General features: G+C 32.2%; 3 protein-coding genes across 5 annotated transcripts; all 3 read left to right on the top strand.

The window, feature by feature from the left end:
* Nucleotides 1–867: 867 nt before the first annotated feature.
* On the top strand, nucleotides 868–5,314 carry LOC112705298 (uncharacterized). 3 transcript variants are annotated; one of them, XM_072201215.1, is made up of 5 exons: nucleotides 868–1,349; nucleotides 1,589–3,688; nucleotides 3,973–4,455; nucleotides 4,638–4,810; nucleotides 4,899–5,314. In XM_072201215.1, exons 2-5 carry the CDS (start codon nucleotides 1,939–1,941, stop codon nucleotides 5,082–5,084), a joined length of 2,592 nt encoding a protein of 863 aa, XP_072057316.1. In that variant the 5' UTR covers nucleotides 868–1,349; nucleotides 1,589–1,938; the 3' UTR covers nucleotides 5,085–5,314. The 3 variants fall into 3 exon arrangements, with proteins under 3 accessions (XP_072057316.1, XP_072057315.1, XP_072057317.1); XM_072201214.1 differs by having other exon boundaries at nucleotides 1,025–1,315; XM_072201216.1 differs by having other exon boundaries at nucleotides 1,043–1,265.
* A 2,455-nt stretch (nucleotides 5,315–7,769) lies between these two features.
* LOC140174845 (uncharacterized) lies at nucleotides 7,770–12,973 on the top strand. Its single transcript, XM_072201211.1, has 4 exons — nucleotides 7,770–7,902; nucleotides 8,440–10,533; nucleotides 12,289–12,759; nucleotides 12,836–12,973. The coding sequence occupies exons 2-4, from the start codon at nucleotides 8,499–8,501 to the stop codon at nucleotides 12,856–12,858; spliced, it is 2,529 nt and encodes an 842-aa protein (XP_072057312.1). The 5' UTR covers nucleotides 7,770–7,902; nucleotides 8,440–8,498; the 3' UTR covers nucleotides 12,859–12,973.
* A 35-nt stretch (nucleotides 12,974–13,008) lies between these two features.
* Nucleotides 13,009–15,376, top strand: LOC112707193 (heavy metal-associated isoprenylated plant protein 28). Its single transcript, XM_025758828.3, has 3 exons — nucleotides 13,009–14,252; nucleotides 14,651–14,726; nucleotides 14,832–15,376. Exons 1-3 carry the CDS (start codon nucleotides 14,247–14,249, stop codon nucleotides 15,179–15,181), a joined length of 432 nt encoding a protein of 143 aa, XP_025614613.1. The 5' UTR covers nucleotides 13,009–14,246; the 3' UTR covers nucleotides 15,182–15,376.
* Nucleotides 15,377–18,515: the final 3,139 nt, after the last annotated feature.

The following is an 18,515-nucleotide window of genomic DNA, read 5'->3' as shown; positions in this document are numbered from 1 at the left end:
TCCATGGGCTACCTAATTTTTTTCTTTATATTTTTTATTTCAACAACACATATAAAATTTATTAAAAATTATTTAGTTTATTCTATCACTTTATCATTTTTATGTGTAAAAAATAAAAAATTATTAGTCGATTTCCACGTGTTGGAAAAGAAGCAAACGCCAAAAAGAAAAAGAAGCCATACCCTAAAATTTTATATTATTATTAGTTAGCTTTTCTCTAATACTCGATCTTCATTGATAGACATAAGGTTTATCGTTTTGCATAAATCCAGTGAAATGATTCCTTGGTTGCTTGCTATTCATAGAAATGATCATTGTAGCAATTTGCACAAAAGGAAAATTGGTGATTCATTTTTTCATTGAATCCAATATATAGGCGACAAATATTTAGCACTAGGATATGTTTTCATCCAATATTATCATTTAGCAATATTAAAAGAAATAAAAAAAAAACTGAAGGAAAGTAATTAGTATAGCACGGAGTAATGTAGATTGTAGAGGTAATTCTTTGAACAATTTGTATTAGGAATGAAGAATAGGCAAAATTAAAGTTGGACTTCCCATGATTGGGGACTTTTAGGGCTTGTAGGGCCAGCCCTGTTTTAATTTTTGTTGAGAGGGCTTAATTAGGGCTAGGGCTTACAAAAACATGATTTTATAATGTTAGGGCTGTGGGCTAGGATTATTTTGGAGGGCTTAGGGCCAGCCCTAAGGTTTTGGGCTCAATTGACACTAATACACAGGTGGCATGATGTACAAATCGAATTGTCTGATTTATATCCTCTAACTAGACTGTTCAATTATTTTTTTCAGACCAATTTGTGTTTTAATTTTTTCATAACAACATTAAATACGCAACACTCTAATAAATAATAACATTACTTTAACCTATTCTCATCTCTGTTTCAAAATTGAAAAGCCACGTTGATTCTTTCCAAATTTGTCAGGTAATTTTATCTAACATTATTTCTTGTGATATTTATCCAAAATAAATAAATAAAAATACTAATAATAATGAAAAAAAGAAAATTAAAAAAAAAACGTAGCAGGAGACTCGGAAATTGGAGAGAGTGGTGCTTCTCTTTCTCTACATAGCTTGCAGTTGAACAGTGGTAGAGACGTGAGACTTCGTGAACAAGGCAAACCCTTTCACTCTCCTCACTCCTCACAATCACACCCCTTTCAACAAGAAACAAGAAAGAAGCCTTCTTCTCCTCTGTTTCCATTGTTTTGTTTTGCTTCAATTAGAAAACCAATCAAGCAAGGTGCTTGCCTTTTCATCTTCATTTTTCTACTTTTGCTCTTCAACTTCAAGGTACTACTACTACTACTACTGCGGTCTATGTAACGTAACTCTCTCTTTTTCCCCCTTTTATTTGTTATTTTAATTTCACATTATCATTTTAATGATTTGTACTCATTATCCATACCCCAAGGCCTATCAGTCTATTGTGATCATACGTTTGCCCTCTCTTTTTTTGGTGTGTGTGTGTGTTTTTTTTTTCTGTGTTTAAACCATATTTTCCTGCTCAGATTAAGACCTAGAACTGACTTATTACTGAAAGATTTCATCTTTTTTTTTTTTTAGGGAAAAAAAACTTTTTTATTCCCCAGGTTTTTGAACATGACTGCATGCCATTACCAGACTCAAATCACTTTTCGTTTTTTGAATAATGGGTCTTCTGGATTCTAATCTACTAATGTTGTAAGATGATGATGAAGATGATGATCATGGGTGCTGTTCAATAAATTATAATCATGGCATGCAAAGTGGTAAAAATCAACATGTTAAACTGATTTCTAAGGTGTCTTACAAAGTGATGTGGCTTGCAAAATGGTAAAATCTTCCTAATTTCTTGTACTGTGAAGTTGCTTATAGCAGTTGGTTCAAAATCACTGCCATTAGGAGATAGCTAAGCCTCTTTTGAAAGACACAAAATGTCCATAGAAGGCAAGCATGTTTGTGAGGATCAAGTGGCTGCTGGGGTCCCTAGACCACCAATACGTTTCAGATTGCATCATGGTTCAAGAACATCTAGCACTAGCGGGAAGTATGATAGCTCTTTTTGCAAGACGGCTTTTTCAGAACTAGTTGAGGAAGCAACTCAAGATGGTTCCTGTGTTATTGATAAGAAGAGGTTTCTAGAACAAGATTTGGATGCTGAAAGTCCCTTGCAATCTTTGGTTAAGAAGCTGAAAGTCTTGGATTCGGATGCATCAAACAAAACAGTGCCAGTCCCTGGGATAAGTGAGCAGAATGTAGAGGATCCTGATTCTCAGAAAAAGAAGAAGCCATCGTTTAAGATTGTGAGAAGGGTGGTTGAAAACAAGGGTGTTTCCCCATCTTTCGTGGAAGAGAAGAGGAAAAATTCAGGCAGTGGTTCGGAATTTTCTAAAGCTTTTGCTGAACTAGATTTGGTAGAGAAAAAGCATGATCAGTTTCAGATAACAAAATGTCAATCGTGCTCCATAGACGGAGGTAATAAGGTGCTATGTGAAGAGCCTGAAAGAAAGGCACAAGTTGATACTATTCAAGGAGAACTGAATTCATATTCCCGAGATCTTGACCTTAAAAAGAGTGAGTGTGAAGCAATCCAACGGCGCATTAAAAGGCACAACATAGAATTTGAATCAAAGAAAGAGCAGCTCAGCTCCATCGAAAAGCTGATTGCTGAATGCGCGAAGCATTTGAAGTTAAAAGAGGAACAATGTGCCATGGAATGTGACATGGTGCATAAGGTGGTCGAGCAGCGTGATGAAATTCACAGGAAAAAGCAGAGGGAACTTGAAGAATATGATGACGAAATTTGCAAAATGGATGTGCATCTCAATTTGCTAGGGGACTTGTTCAGAGAGTCTGACAAGCAATTTGTGTCAACCAAAAAGCAACTTGAAGAACGGATCAAAGTTCTTGAAGTGAACGAAAATCAACTTGCAAAACGAATGAAAGGCCTTGAGTTAAAGGAGAGGAAATTTGAAGGACGAGAAAAGGAGTTTGAATCAAAAGAGAAGCAATTTAGTTGTAAAGTGAAGCAGCTTAGGGAAAGAGAGGAGGAGTTTGAAGGTCAAGTGCAAGAGCTTAAGTCAAGCAGGAACAAGTTCGAATGTGAACTGAAGGAGCTCCAATTGAAAGAGAAGCAAATTGAAAGGCAAGTGCAGGAGCTTAAGTGCAAAGAGAATCAGTTTGAAGAACACAGAAAGGAGTTTGACTTGAAGGAAAAGCAACTTATAGGACGAGAAAATGAGTTTGTATTGAAAAAGAAGCAATATGATGGTCAAGTAAAGGAGCTGATAGCGAAGAAGAAGGAATTTGATGCTGAATTAGAGGTGCATGAATCAAGACTGAAGAATTTTGAGGGTAAATTGAAGGAGCACCAATTAAAGGAGGCATTACTCGAAAGCCAAGTGGAGGAACTTAAGTCAAAAGAGAATAAGTTTGAAGAACAGACAAAGGAACTTGAGTTGAAAAAAGAGATGCTTGCACAACAAATGAAAAAGTTCAAATTGGAAAAGGTGATGTTTGAAATACAACTGAAGGAACTGAAGTCAAAAGAGAAGCAGCTTGATGGCAAAGTAAAAGATCTTGAATCCAAAAACAATCATTTTGAAGGACGACTGAAGGAACTTGAGTTTCAAAGGAAGCAATACAAGGCAGTAGAAAAATCGTACGAAGTGAAAAAAGAACAGGGTAAATGTGCTTGTGCTTATAATTAGTTAAAACTATCATTTCAACTGTTTCTTTTTTATGTTTTTGATATCTCTATTCATCTTATCTGTCTGTTTTATTAAAGTTATCTTTAATCAGGTTAAGGTTGTATGTCTTAGTCAAATTGAAAGTATGCTTTGTTTTTTTTACATATATAGCCAAGCAAATTGTGATATTTTTATGTAAATATTTATTCTCTGTTTTTTTCTAAATTCATGGCATCATTATAATTTATTATGCTAAATATACTGTTGCACATTGCACAGATAATCAGCCAAGTTCTCCCAGTGATGGAAGAAGTTTGCAGTCTCTCGCAAATGAGCAAATGAATGAACTCGAGTCGTGTGACAATGAAGTTTTAGCTCAACTCCGGTCCTGCCCAGATCCTGCAAAACTCATTTTGAATATATTGAAGAATCCTATAGTTCCGCATTGTAAGATGGAAGATGAAGTTATAGCCATTGATGAAAGCCAAATCTTCCTTCTTCAACAGCTGATGCAACTATCACCACATATCAAACCTCATGTCAGAGACGAGGCGATGGAGCTTGCCCTCAATATGAAAGCTAGCATGACAAGAAATATTGAAAATCCAAATATGGTTCTTGGTTTCCTGCAGATTTTGTCCGCTTATGGACTAGTTTCTTCTTTCAATGCAGATGAAGTTTTTAAGCATTTTGAAATCATTTCTCAGCACAAGCAAGTGGTAGAGCTCTTCCAGATGCTCGGTCTTAAGGGTAAAATCTTTGGTATGTTGGTTGAAAACTTTCTTGTTTAGTCACCATTATCTCTCCTCATATCTTGGGTAAATGTTAATCACTTTCTTTTTAAATTTGATCATGTTAATTTCTTACTAATCTATCAGCACTACAAGGAGTCGACTAAGTTTAGTTCATGTTGATGAAACTAGCAGTGTTCTTGTGTCTCGCAGATTTGATCGAGAATCTTATAAAGAACGAGAAGCACATTGAAGCTGTTAGATTCATCTGTGCATATAAGTTGGAAGAGAAGTATCAACCAATTCATCTCCTTGAAGCACATGTGAACAAAGCAAAGTTGATTTGTGAAAACAGCTGCAACAAAACTAAGTTCATTGAGATGAAGGTTCCTTTATCTTTTTTCCTATACAAGTTCTATTTCATTACAATACAATACAATAAGTTGACAATATTATTGCTGAATGTGAATTCAGGTTAAGGCCATGGATAAAGAAATTGATGGTCTAGGAACTGTTCTGCGGTGCATGTCAGAGAACAAATTACAACATGAGGATTTACTCAAGGTGATTCTAAATCGCATTCTTGAGCTAGAAAGATTCAAAGCAAGTAGTATTGTTTCTGATATCATGGCTTTCTTCCAACATTGCTTGGACCTGTAGTAAAGAAACGTGGTAGTAAAAAAATGGGGTAAATAAGATAACTGTGTTCTTACTATTTGATATTAACCTGTCTGGCAAGAAAAAAATTGTAAGAGTGAATATTCCTCCATTATTTGCTAACTTTATTTTGTTCATGTCATTTTGCTCTATTTGGAGCTTAGAATGTCAGCTACAATGTATACTGCTTTATTTAGTTTATTAATTCCTGAATTTGTTGATTATTATTGATTCCCTTTATCTCTATTACTAAAAGTTATTCAATTTCACTGTTTCAGAAACATTAGTCCCATGTATTTAAATTATTTTATTAATCAGAGAATAGTTAATATGTTTTTTTCTTGCCTCTTTGTTTGGTTACCAAGAATAAATAATAAATAATATCTCTAGTAATAACTAAGGAAAATGTAGTGTAAATAGATTCTCTATTTTGAACTCTTCAAAATATGCACCTCATTACCTCTGACCTCTGTTCAATTAAGTATAGTGAAAAAGACCTATTTGGAAGACCACCTTAATGATCAATTTCAAAAGTATTCCTAAAGGCTTCAAACCCTATTTGGATAACATTTTATCTATGGCTTTTTTAAACCTTGAAATTAATTTTTACATTGCTAATGTAAATTACTATTTTTTAAAAATACATTGTTAATTGTAATATAAGTGTTAGATTAGCAATACTATTTTTACATTAAAAATTAATCTCTTCTAAGTCAAAAGTTGTATTTTTAAAAAATTTGATAAATTATGTTTAATAATTTTGAATAACTTAAATAAGAGTTTAATTTTAATACACTGACAGTGTAAATTGTTTTACACAATTGTGTAATTACAATCATTTTCTTAGATGATTATTCACAGTTAATGTTAAATATAGTTATTTTTGTTAATGTGATGTTATATGATTAGATGCACGTATAAAATAGTTTTACCATGACAGTACATCAAAATCAAATTCTTTAAATAATTTATTGGAACGGAAGTTTATAATTTATTGTGATTTATATAAGATTGGTTTACATTGTTTTGGGGTTTAGCGGATCGGATTGGATTGGATATGGTCAAAATTTGATCCGATCCATACTAAAATCATCAGATTTCATATCCGCAACTTTTAAGTTTGGATCCGATCTAATTCAGACACTTGCGGATCGGATATTAGATATATTCGCAAAATACAAAAATATTTTTAAAAACTTATTTTTATTAAAAAAATATTAATAAAGTTCATTTTTTCTATTCTTTCAAATATGTTTACTCTTAGAATAATGTTAAACATACTTTTCTTACATAATAAATTAAAATAATACAAGCCAATAAGTTATAGCTTAAATGGCATCGTCTCTTCATATTCACGTAAGAAGTTGCGGGTTCGAGTCTCCCTATTTTCGGCTAAAAAAAATTAAAATAATACAATATATATGATAATTATTAGTTGAAATAAAACATAAAAAAATATTTATTTATTGAGAAAATAGCTGACCATCAAAGATTTAAATGCTGACCAAACTAATCATAAAAATTTAAATTTGAAGAGTTGATTTGGAGAAGATAATTAAAAAGGCAATTTGGGAATTTTTACAAAAGAATGATAATTTAATGATTGAATATTTTTGTCGAATAATATATATTTTTCATGGATACAATGTCAATTTAAATTTTTTATGATTAGTTTTGTAATTGTTCAAATTTTTTATGGTCAGAAATGGCTATTTATTCTTACTTATTTATTTATACGCGGATATACGGAAACTTACATGAAGATAAAATTCACAATCTTATTAGTGTGCAAATTGATCTGATCCGATCTGATAACTTTGCAAATCGAATCTATATCCGCAATTTTTGAATCGGAGTCGAATAAACACCGTAGGTATATGAATTGAATCCTATCCATAAACATCTCTAACATTGCGGAACTTCCATGGCTAAGCTGTGGGGAGTGTGCATAAAAATGGAAACTGCTTGGACGCTGGGTTCAGGAAAGTGTGATTCGAGTGCACTCTAAAGCAATGGTTGCAGCGATATCTCAACAAAAGGAAAAGAGATATCTGGAGTCTATCCTTTTTAACCTATAGGGAGGCTAACACTTGTGCCAACTGTTTTTGCTTTTTGGTTATTGTTGGGCCTTTGGGCTTTTTTGTAAACCAAAAAATATGTATTTGCTAAACCAATAAGATAATAATACACATAATATGAAACAAATTGCAGCTGAGGCTTAGCTCAACTGGTAACACCATGTGCCTCTTAATATGCTGCACCCGGATTCAAATCTTGGTGAGTGCACCAAGTATTGATTATGAACCCTTAAAATGTGTGTGGGTGAGTGTGTAATGTGGGTGAATTGTGATACCTAGAATTAGGGGTTGTCCAATCCACTTGACAAAAAAAAAAATAAATAAATTAAATATCTTGACCAAAAAAAAAGAAACAAATTAAATATAATATTATATCATATGATATCATGTTATGTAACTTGAATTGAATTGAATTTCAAAAAGTGGGTCAAAAATTTAATTTGATCGGTTCAGTTTATTAAACTGAGATTTAATCTAATCCAAATTGTTGCATTTTTATCTTTTTAGATTGAATTTGATGAGTGATCTTATTTAGATTACGTGAGATCTAAATAGTAAATACCGGCTGGCGCTACGCACTTAACAGTTAAATAAATAAGACCCTCTACCTTCTCTCTAGGAAATAAATAAATAAATAAGACGCTGTGCTCTCAGGTCTCTTATGTGCATGCTATTAGTATTTTCAGTTTTTCACTGAAACGCAGTGTGTGTGTTGTTTGAAGCGGTTAACACTCAAAGCTCAGGTCTGCACCTTCTCTTTTCCCTTTTCACCTTCCTCTTCTACTCTTCCCTCCTTTAACGTAATTTTTTGCTTCTAATTTCAACTTTCGTTCCTTGTATTTCATCATGCATGTCTCAAACAATGCCCTTTCTCTGTGTCTCAATTACAGTAACGGGATGCTGTCATGCTGATTTATCTCTTTTTTGTTTGTTATTATTGGTTAATTGATAAAAATTTTCGTTTTAATATTGTTTAACTTAAAAATTGGCACTATCTAATGGGTAGAGAAGAGGAAAAAAAAAAGGAGAATGAAAGAAACGGAAAGAGCAGTTTCTGATGCGACAGTTATTTATCCTCTTAAATTTTGGATGGAGCATTCGTTGAAAAATTATTGGTGAGGTGAAAAAATAGATATATAGATAAGTGAGTGGCCATCAATAATGCAGTATTTATTTGCTCTCTTGTGCGATGTAATTAATGATATTTTGAGTGTTATTATAGGCATCACTCATTGATGAATAACTTCTTTGTTCTTTATAATTTTCCCCTTTTTTGCCAGGATCACATTTGATGTGCATGCATATATTCCCAAGTTCAAGAACTTTGTATAATTGAGAAATGGGGTTTGAGGATTCAGATGGAGATAGAGTGGGTAGGGAGGATGCTGAACAATTACAGTTAATGTTATTGAATACCAGTATGGGAACATGTAGCAACAATACCTATGATAGCAAGAAGAGACAGCTAGAACAGGATAAGTTTGATTACTTGCACCCTTCGGTTAAGAGGTCGAAACTCTCAGATTCAGATACATCATCAATGAACAATGAAGATTCCGGAAAAAGTAATGTTGAGGACTATGATGGCGGTGATGTTACTCCTGTTTCCCAGGTAATGGAGGATCCGGTCAAGTTAGTTCAGGAGTCTACCAATGCTGAACAGGATTTGGTAGAGAAGGAACATGAATTGGTTCTATATCCTATTGAAGAATGCCAAATGAAGAGACAAGTTGAAGAGAAGAGATTGTTCTCCTTCAAGAGAGATATTGAGGAGCTATCGGACGAGCTTCAAAATAAGAGGAAACTAGTTAATTCTATTCAAGGACAACTTAATTCATATTCCTTGGATCTTGACGTGAAGAAGAGAGAATATGTAGCAATCCTAAGACGCATTAAAAGGCGCAATAACGACTTTAGAAGAAAAGAAAAGCAGCTCAAGTCCATGCAGAAGCTGATTATTGAATGTAATAGGCATTTGAGGTCAAAGGAGAAACAATGTATCAGGGAAGTTGAAATGACATTGAAAGTTATCAGCGAGCGGAATGATGTTCACAAGAAAATGCAGAGGGAAATTAAAGAACGCGATGATGCAATACTTGAAAAGGAAGCACAGTTTAGTTTGATGGAGAGCATGATTGAGAACTGTGAGAAGGAGCTCATGGCAGAACAGGTAGCATCGAATCAAATTAAAAGGAGAGCATATGGAGCCACCAAAAGATGCACTGAAATATGCAACAAAGAGTTTGAAGCAAAGGGAGAGCAGCTCAAGTCCATCCAGAAGCTGATCATCGAATGCGAGAAGCATTTGAGATTAAAGGAGAAACAATATACTACAGAAGTTAAAATGGCACAGGAGGTGATCAGTAAACGCGATAAAGTTCACAAAAAAATGCAGAAGGAAATTGAAGAATACGATGATCAAATTTTTGAAAAGGAAGCACAAATAAGTTTGATAGAGGATGTGATTAAAGAGTGCAAAAATGAGCTCATGACTGAACAGACAGAATTTCATCAAGCACTGGACAACATGATTGAAAACCGTGAAAGGAAGGAAGAGGAACTCACGGCTCTTTTGAATAAAATTTCTGAGCATAATAAGGAACTTATGAACAAAGAGGAAGAGCTTGGTGCAATGCGGAAATTAATTGTTGAACAAGCTAAGGTACTGCACTTAGAAAGGGAGAAGTTGCATGAGATAATGCCTTCAAAAACAAATCAGGATGCTCTGGTAAAGGAGATTGGGTCAATGAAGAAGAAACATGAAGGACATATCAAGGAGCTTGAGTCTAAAGGAAAGCTATTTATAGCACAATTGGAGGAGTTTGAGTCGAAGGAGAAGTACATTGATGGACGAGAAAAGGAGCTTCTATTAAAAGAGAGGCAATATGAAGAACAAGTAGAGAAACTCAATTCAAAAGAGAAGCAAATTGAAGGGCGAGTAAAGGAGCTTGAATCAAGGGAGAGAGAGTTTGAAGGTCAAGTGGAGGTGCTTGAATCAAAGAAGAAGCATTTTGAAGGTAAATTGAAGGAACTTCTTGCGAAAGAGGTGCAATCTGAAGGCCAAGTAATGGAGCTCAATTCAAAAGAGAAGCAATATGAAGGCCTGATGGAGGAGCTCAAGTCAAAAGGGATTGAACTTGAGGTACAAGCAAATGATCTCGAGACAAAATGGAAGCAGTTTGAAGAGCAACTGAATGAGCTCAAGTTGAAGCAGAAAGAGGTCGAAGATAAAGCAAGAGATCTTGAGTCAAAGAAGAATCATTTTGAAGGAATCTATAAGGAATTTAAGTTGAAAAAATCACAATATGAAGCATTAAAAAAATCATCTCCCACTAGAAAGAAGAAAAAATCAATCCAAGAAGAAAAACTACAGGGTAAATATGCTTTTAGTTGGAACATGATCATTTCATCGGTTTCATATAATGAGTTTGATATTTTATTCACCTGATCTGTATCTATTTTATTTGAAGTATCTTTATTCAGATTAATCTCTTAGTCAAATTGATAGGCTTGTTTGGTTTTCCTGTCCCTGAACATTTATTCTCAAACTAAAATTCCTACTAATCAGAGTTATACTGTTTTCCTTCTTTTTAACCTTAAGGAGGCTCTTAAAATCTAAAACGTCATGCAGAATGCTTTGTGAAGCAATTTAACATCATGACAACAATCACAACAGCAACAAAGCCTTGTCCACTAGGTAGTGTTGATTACATGGATCAAACGATACTATTGAGTTCTATCATGTATTATGTCTACAAAGAGATTGTTTATATGTAGATTTCGTTTGACCACTTCATGGATAGTTTTTCTATGTCTTCTTCTACCTTTCACCCTTTATCCATTTTCCATTTCATCCACCTTTCCTGATTTAGTACTCTGTTGGTCTTCTTCTTATATGTCCAAACCACCTGAAACGTGATTCTACCATCTTTTTCACAATAGGTGCTACTCCAATTCTCTGTCTTATATCTTCAGTCTTTATTCTATCCAATTGCATATGACTACTCATCCATCTCAACATCTTTATTTCTGTCATACTTAACTTCTGTTTATGCTCCTCTTTGGCCGTCCAAGACTTTGCACCATAAAGCATAGCATGTCTGATAGTAGTGCAATAGAATTTACTTTTAAGTTTTAAAAGTACTTTTTTATCACATATAAAATCAGTCATACTCCGCTATTTTGACCACCTGCTTGGATCTTGATCCTATGATTTATATCATGTTCAATCTCTTCATTATCCTGTATGATGCACCTAAGATACTTAAAACTTTTAATTTTTCGTAGGATGTTTTTCTAATCTTATCTTTGTATTAGGATTTTCTTTTCGGTGGGCTGAACTTACATTCTATATATTTCGTCTTACTACGGTTTATGCACAGCCTATACACTTATAGATCTTCTTTCTATAAATTCAACTTCTTATTTAGGTATTTCCTTGACTCTCCCATGAGGACAATATCATCGAAAAAAAACATGCATCATGGCACAGATTCTTGGATATGTTCTGTGATTTCTTCTAAGACTAATGTGAAAATGTATGAATTTAAGGATGATTCTTAGTATAATCCTATGTCAATAGAAAATTCTTCTGTCACACCACCTTTAGTCATGACACTAGTTGTAGTCTCATCATACATGTCTTTAATTGCACGAATATACGTGATTCTTACTCTCTTCCTTTCTAAAACCTTCTATAAGATCTCCCTTGATCTCTTATCATACGTTTTTTCCAAATCAATAAACACCATATATAGATCTCTTTTATTATTATGATACTTCTCTATCATCTTTCTTAACAGGCTTCAATGGTGGATCTGCCTGATATAAAACCAAATTGATTCTCTGTTACTTATGTCTCTTGTCTCACTCTCCGTTCTATCACCCTTTCTCATAACTTCATAGTATGATTCATGACACTACAAGAAATATATTTCTGCAGTAATGTAGTTTTATTGTTTCTAAAGTTTGGTAATTGGTTTATGGAAATGAGTCACAATATTGGTTGAAACTTTTAGTGATTCAGTTATAATGCTATTATGAAACTGCTTGTAATATTAGTATAAAGTGGCTTTCCTACTGTCACCTATGAATTCTGCTAGCTAAATATGTTATTGCACACTATACAGATACTCAATCAAGTCCTACTATTGTTGGAAGAACTTTGGAGCTTTTGGTAGATGAGCCAACAAATCCTGGCAATGACATTTTAGTTCATCTTCAGTCCTCATCAGATCCAGCAAAGCTCATTTTAGATATAATTAAGGATCCAATAGTTTCCCATTGTAAAAATGGAGTCAAAGTTGTTACTATTGATGATAGCCATGTTTTTCTGCTTGAACAGCTGATGAGAATCTCACCACATATTAAACCTCATGTTAGAGAAGAGGCAATGGAGCTTGCACTTGATCTGAAAGCTAACATGACAGCAAGTGCTGAAAATTCTTTGGTGGTTCTGGGTTTCCTGATGTTTTTGTCAATTTATGGATTAGCTGCTTCTTTTGATGAACATGAAGTATTAAAGCTTCTCAAAATCGCTGCACAGCACAAGCAATCCATAGAGCTGTTTCAGATTCTTGGTTTTGCCGATAAAATCTCTGGTAAGTTAACTGGTCACTCTCTAGTACTCTTGTTTGGTCGCCAATATCTTTGACAAAGCTATTATTCTTATTTTAGGACAACCAGCCTCAGCCAATTGATCTCTTGCAAGAACATGGGAACATGACAAAGTTGATATTTTTTAGAGCTCTTGCAAGCAATCCAACTCATTGAAGTTAAAGGTGCTTTTTCTTTCTAAGTTCAATCTGATTTAATATTGTTTCATAATGCATGCTAGTTAAACATGAACTCAGGTTAAGGCTAGACTTGAATAAATGGTTCATCTAGGGGCTGTTCTACAGTGCACAGAGACAACCACCTAGTCCTGACATGTTGGGATCTGTTTAATATTTAGGTTTGCTTTCTTGATCTAGAAAGGCACTTGGCAGTTATTTTTGTTACTGATATCATGACCTTCCTCCAGAAGCATTTGGATCTGAGGGAAAAAAACATTTGTAGTTAAAATGTGCTGATTGAAACAAGTTGATATACATATTTAATCTGAGATAAATTGGCAGGGTTCTTTCTTGTTTTTTTTTATTTTGACATGTATAGGGTTCTTTCTTGTTGTCGCAGCCATAAATATAAGGTAAATTAAAATGGTGACGATTTTGGAAAGTCAGTAACTATATGGATATTTTAGTCCAAAAAGATCATCAGAAAAAAGTCGCTGTTAAAAATGTAAATTCTAGTAGTGTGTATGTATCAAAATTATTTTTCTTTTCTTATGTTTATTGAACTTATTCAAATCCTAGTGAAAATTAATATCATGTCTACTTAGTTTTCTTGTTAATAATACATTAATATATTTGATTTTATGTGGAAATACCATGTAATGGCATGGGGATGTGAGATTAATTTTCATGAACATGGGGCTGTGCCGAAAAACCAGACACACATGATTCTCGTTCAAGTTTTCTTAAGAGAGTTTTATATCAAAATTATTATACTACTAGCTTTGTCGGTTTTCAACCCATAACTAATTGTTGAATAAAATTATAATAACAATAAAATAACAAACACCACTAACTATTTGAGCTACCAAATTAAAGGGGAGGCAAATTATATCATTATATTATTGTTTGTTCTTATAAAAAATTAAATAAATAAATAGTCAAAACTTGCATATGAATTATGATTGATAACTTGAGCAGCGTTACATGTGATATTTGAGGTATTTGCTCCATGAATAAAGCAGCTACGCTTTCCCAAAATGCCTCAAAGTTCCATGACTAACATTTAAAAGTCGGTGATGAATAATGGACAAAATTAATAAAATAATGAACCCATTAAAGTTATGAGCAAAGATGAGGCACCCCATGATGGAATGAATCTCCACTATATATTTATACATTTGTATTTAGCTAACCAACACCAAAGAGCCAAAATCTTATCGTTGTTGTTTGCATTTAATTTTACATAGAAACGTTCACAAAGATATTCATCAATATTGTTCAAGTGATTTCATTTCAACCTCAACAAGAACAAAATGACGGTAACCTACACCACTTTCTTTCTATCGTTATTTCATCACATATATATGTGTGTAATTGATTTAACTTAATTTCAGTATAATTTTTTTATCAAAAATACTATTTATACATTAAAATTAGTCACTAATATATTTGTGTATAAATATATTATGTGATTTAATTTATTTTTAATGCGTATTTATATTCTAACTTGTATTTTATATTGGTAGCTGATTTTAGTATACACATAGCATAATCCAAATTTTATATGGTCATTTCATCATAAAATATGTTGTAAAAAAATCAATGATTAAATACTATATATCATATCAACAATATATCAAAATTGGATTCCACATGCATTTCCATGAAGATATTGAAACCAAATTTTTTTCCTTTTTGTATCTTATATTTTTCTCAGATCATAGAACTTAGAGTACACATGGATTGCCCTGGATGTGAGAACAAGGTGAAAAGTTCACTTCAAAAACTCAAAGGTATCCTATATTCAAAGCTTAACTAGTTAATTAATTGCCAAGCAAATTAAAACATGTGTACTTAACTAGTTTCCAATAAGGTTTTTTTTTTGTTAATATAATTAGGTGTGGATAGCATTGAAATAGACATGAGTTTGCAAAAGGTGACAGTGAATGGCTGGGCTGACCAAAAGAAGGTTCTAAAGACGGTTCGGAAATCCGGCCGGCGAGCCGAGCTATGGCAGGTTCCATACAGCACCAATGTTGATGACCAATATTTGGTTCAGCAACACCATTGCAATGGCCCTATCAACTACTATGCATCTCAACCTTCCTCATCTTACAATTACTACAAGCATGGCTATGATAGTAGTGATCCTCGCTATTATAATTACCCTTCTCAATCTTCTATCATTACCCGTCAAACTGGTGCTACTTTTAGTGATGACAATCCTCATGCTTGTTCTATTATGTGATCATTTATATCAAACTCATACCAATCAAAGTAATAGTGTATTATGTAATATATATAAAATAATAATGTACTATGATCACCCATCTTGCTTATTATTAATTTTCTTTTTAATTATGTACCTTTAAACTATTTGGTACCATTATATTATGAATGTATTAATATTACTTTAAAGAATTTGATACATACTATTCATGAATCTATCTTTGCTTCTTTCACAATTAATGCCAATGCAATTATATGCAACTACTTTTGTGCATATATATATATATATATATGGGGGTGGGAGTGGCTTCAACTTGTATAATTGCATGTATTAGAGTTGACGAATAATGATGATGGAGTCCATCATAAATAAAGTCAACTTACATTATTTTAGTATAATTAATTAACCAAGTTATGATGAGCATTATATATAATTAAGGGTTGATGTTGTAAGATTTTTATATAGTTTCATTTAATTTCTTTCTATACTTTGTGATGATTCTTTTTCCATGATTATCTCTTTGCTTATAAGAGAAATTTTTATATGTTCCGAGAGCAAGTCACTGTTCTTAGTCTAATCAATTAATTGTCTTCCACATCAGCATTATAGATTTATTATTATTTTTAATTTAAATTTTAAAAAATTAATAAAGTAAAATTCTAAATCTTTTTAAACCTTGAGTTCTAAAATCCTAAATCCTATATTTTAAAATAAAACTAACACCAAACTAGTAAAATAAATGACCCAATGCAAAGTCACCCAAAAAAAATATGACACAATGCAAAAGAATTCATTTGCTCTCAAAACCCACACAGTTTTTTTGTTTAGAATGTCAGGTTTCCAGGTTCATTAGTGTTTTCTTTCTTGATGATATAATTATTGTTTTTTATTATTTATTTTATTGATGTTATACTTAGGCGTGGATAATTATACAAGCAAGTTATTAAGATTTCTTCTTTTTTATTTTATTTTTTCACCCCAACGTATTATTTTTGAGAAAATATAAGAAACAATGCATATAATAAATAATTCGAATAACAAATTAAAAAAATATAAAATTAAAATTAAAATTAAAATCAACTTTTTAATTAATTAATTATTATTTGAATATTGGACTTAAAAACACAGTCCATTATTCGTAATTTTCATTGTTCACTTAATAGTTAATACGAGTGTTTGTTTTTTATTGCTTTTTTATTTTTGGGAGATCAACCCAATATATATAACCCAAAACAAGTAAAAGCCCAAACAAAATATCTAAGTTTTGTCATGGAGTTTCCTAATTTGGTAGTTATCATCTTTTCATGGTTGGATTATTCTTTTATCTCATGATCTCATGATGTATTCTCTTTCTTTTCTTTTTTTTTTTTACTAAAGACAGAAGACTACCCACAACCTCTTATTTATGCATTATTATATATATAAAAAAAATTACTAAGTTATCTATATAACTACTAGATGACAAAATGAAGAGGATTATTTTTTTTTGGTCCAAATAAAGTTAGGTAAGATTATTTATAGAAAGTTTTTTTCCTTTTGCTCAATCAATTATAAATGCCTCTACACCACAATCTTGTCCCTATCTAATTGTAATGGGATAATCTGTGTCATAGACTCATGGTATACCTTAACATAGTTATTATCATCATTCTTAATTAAAATATTCTCTCAACTTTTTGATAGGTACAACAAACATACCGTGTTTGTTGATTCGCTCTGAATTTTTTTGACACACTCGTTTTTTTCTTTAAAGAATTCTATTCTTCAATGATCCCAATTTTTAATATCAAGGAAAAAGTGGAAAATAAAAACGTCAAAATTCTTACATGTTATCATAGAAAATTTGTAGTTTAGTAATTGGAGGATTTTCTTTTTTCTTTTTGTCATTTCTCCTTTCGGGAAAAGCTAGGAGCAATATTTATATAAAAAAAATGTAGATAGATAGATAGCTCAATGTCTATTATTGTTTCATTTATTTTACTTTAGTATTGTCATAGGTTAGGCTCATAGTCGCATGGAATAAATAGATATGACACCATATGAACGCAAATATATATATATATAGTTCTTAAATTAAAAAAATTTAATTATTTTCTCGATTTTTATAATTTTATTAAATTTTAATTAAATTTTTATATATTTTTAATTAGATTTTTATATTATATCATATTTTATAATCAAGTTTATACCGTAATAAAAATGTTAGAATTAATAAAATATTTTATTAAACTATACGGAATATTCAGTCAAGTGTTAGGTATATTCGTTCTGTTTAATGAAATTTTTTGTTAATTGCAATATTTTTGTCATGACAGAGACTTAATTATAAAATTTGATATAATATAGGAACTCAATTGAAAAAAAAAGTATAAGGACCTAATTGAAAATTCAGTAAAATTATAGAGACCGACAGAGTAATTAAATCAAACTAAAATTATCTTTAATATTTTTTTCAATTTAAAATAGTCTTTATTGTTAAATTTAGTATTGAAATCATCCGAGTTAAACCTCAAAGTAGTCCTTAAAGTTGCACTCGAAGCTCAAAGTAGTCCCTGAAATTAATAATTACCCATTTTCATCCCTGAAGTTGCACTCTAAGACCTAGAGTCATCCTTCAGACACATTCCGTCTATCTGGTGCCACCGAAAAGCTGATATTAACTCCTATGTGACACACTAGCAAGCATATAACGACTTAGTATTGGATTTGGTGCCTAAGTTGTGCCAAACGACGTCGTTTTCTTCATCTCTAAAATGATAATCAAACGTTTTCTTTCCCTCCCACAACAGAATCAAACACCTTTCTTCTCCTCGTTCTTCAATGGCGTTATGCTGAGTTCCATCACTGCAATGACTCTCTTCGAGAACGACTAGTCTCCATGGTCAGATACGTCGTCATCAATGTTGACAAGGTCTATCAGATAAAGAATTCCGTAACAAAGGTAAGCATAAACAAAGAGAAAAAGCCATATGAGATGCTCTGTTTTTAGGTTAATATTGTTAATGTATTTATTTTCGTAGTTAAATATGATTGTTCATGATTTTTTTCTGTGGATTTGCATGTTGCTATTCTGCGATTTGTGGTAGGATTTGATGAGAACTAGTTTTCTTGTTGGCTAGGGTAAAGTTGATTGTTTGATCAAAGATTGTTTGTTATGCCTGATTAATGTTCAAGATTGTTATAGTTTTAGTTTGATGTGTTAGTGGTAATGTGGTCTAGGATTGAATATATTTACTGTTGAAAGGAGGGGTTTATGTTTTTCTTGTGGTTTTAATAATGTTGTTGATGATGCTGAGTCTAAACATGAAATTTTTGTTCAATTTGTAGATGGATAATCCTCTCATTACCATCA

Source organism: Arachis hypogaea, chromosome 8 (assembly GCF_003086295.3).
Source record: "Arachis hypogaea cultivar Tifrunner chromosome 8, arahy.Tifrunner.gnm2.J5K5, whole genome shotgun sequence".
Lineage (NCBI taxonomy): Eukaryota > Viridiplantae > Streptophyta > Magnoliopsida > Fabales > Fabaceae > Arachis > Arachis hypogaea.
This window is presented reverse-complemented; position numbering and strand designations above follow the sequence as displayed.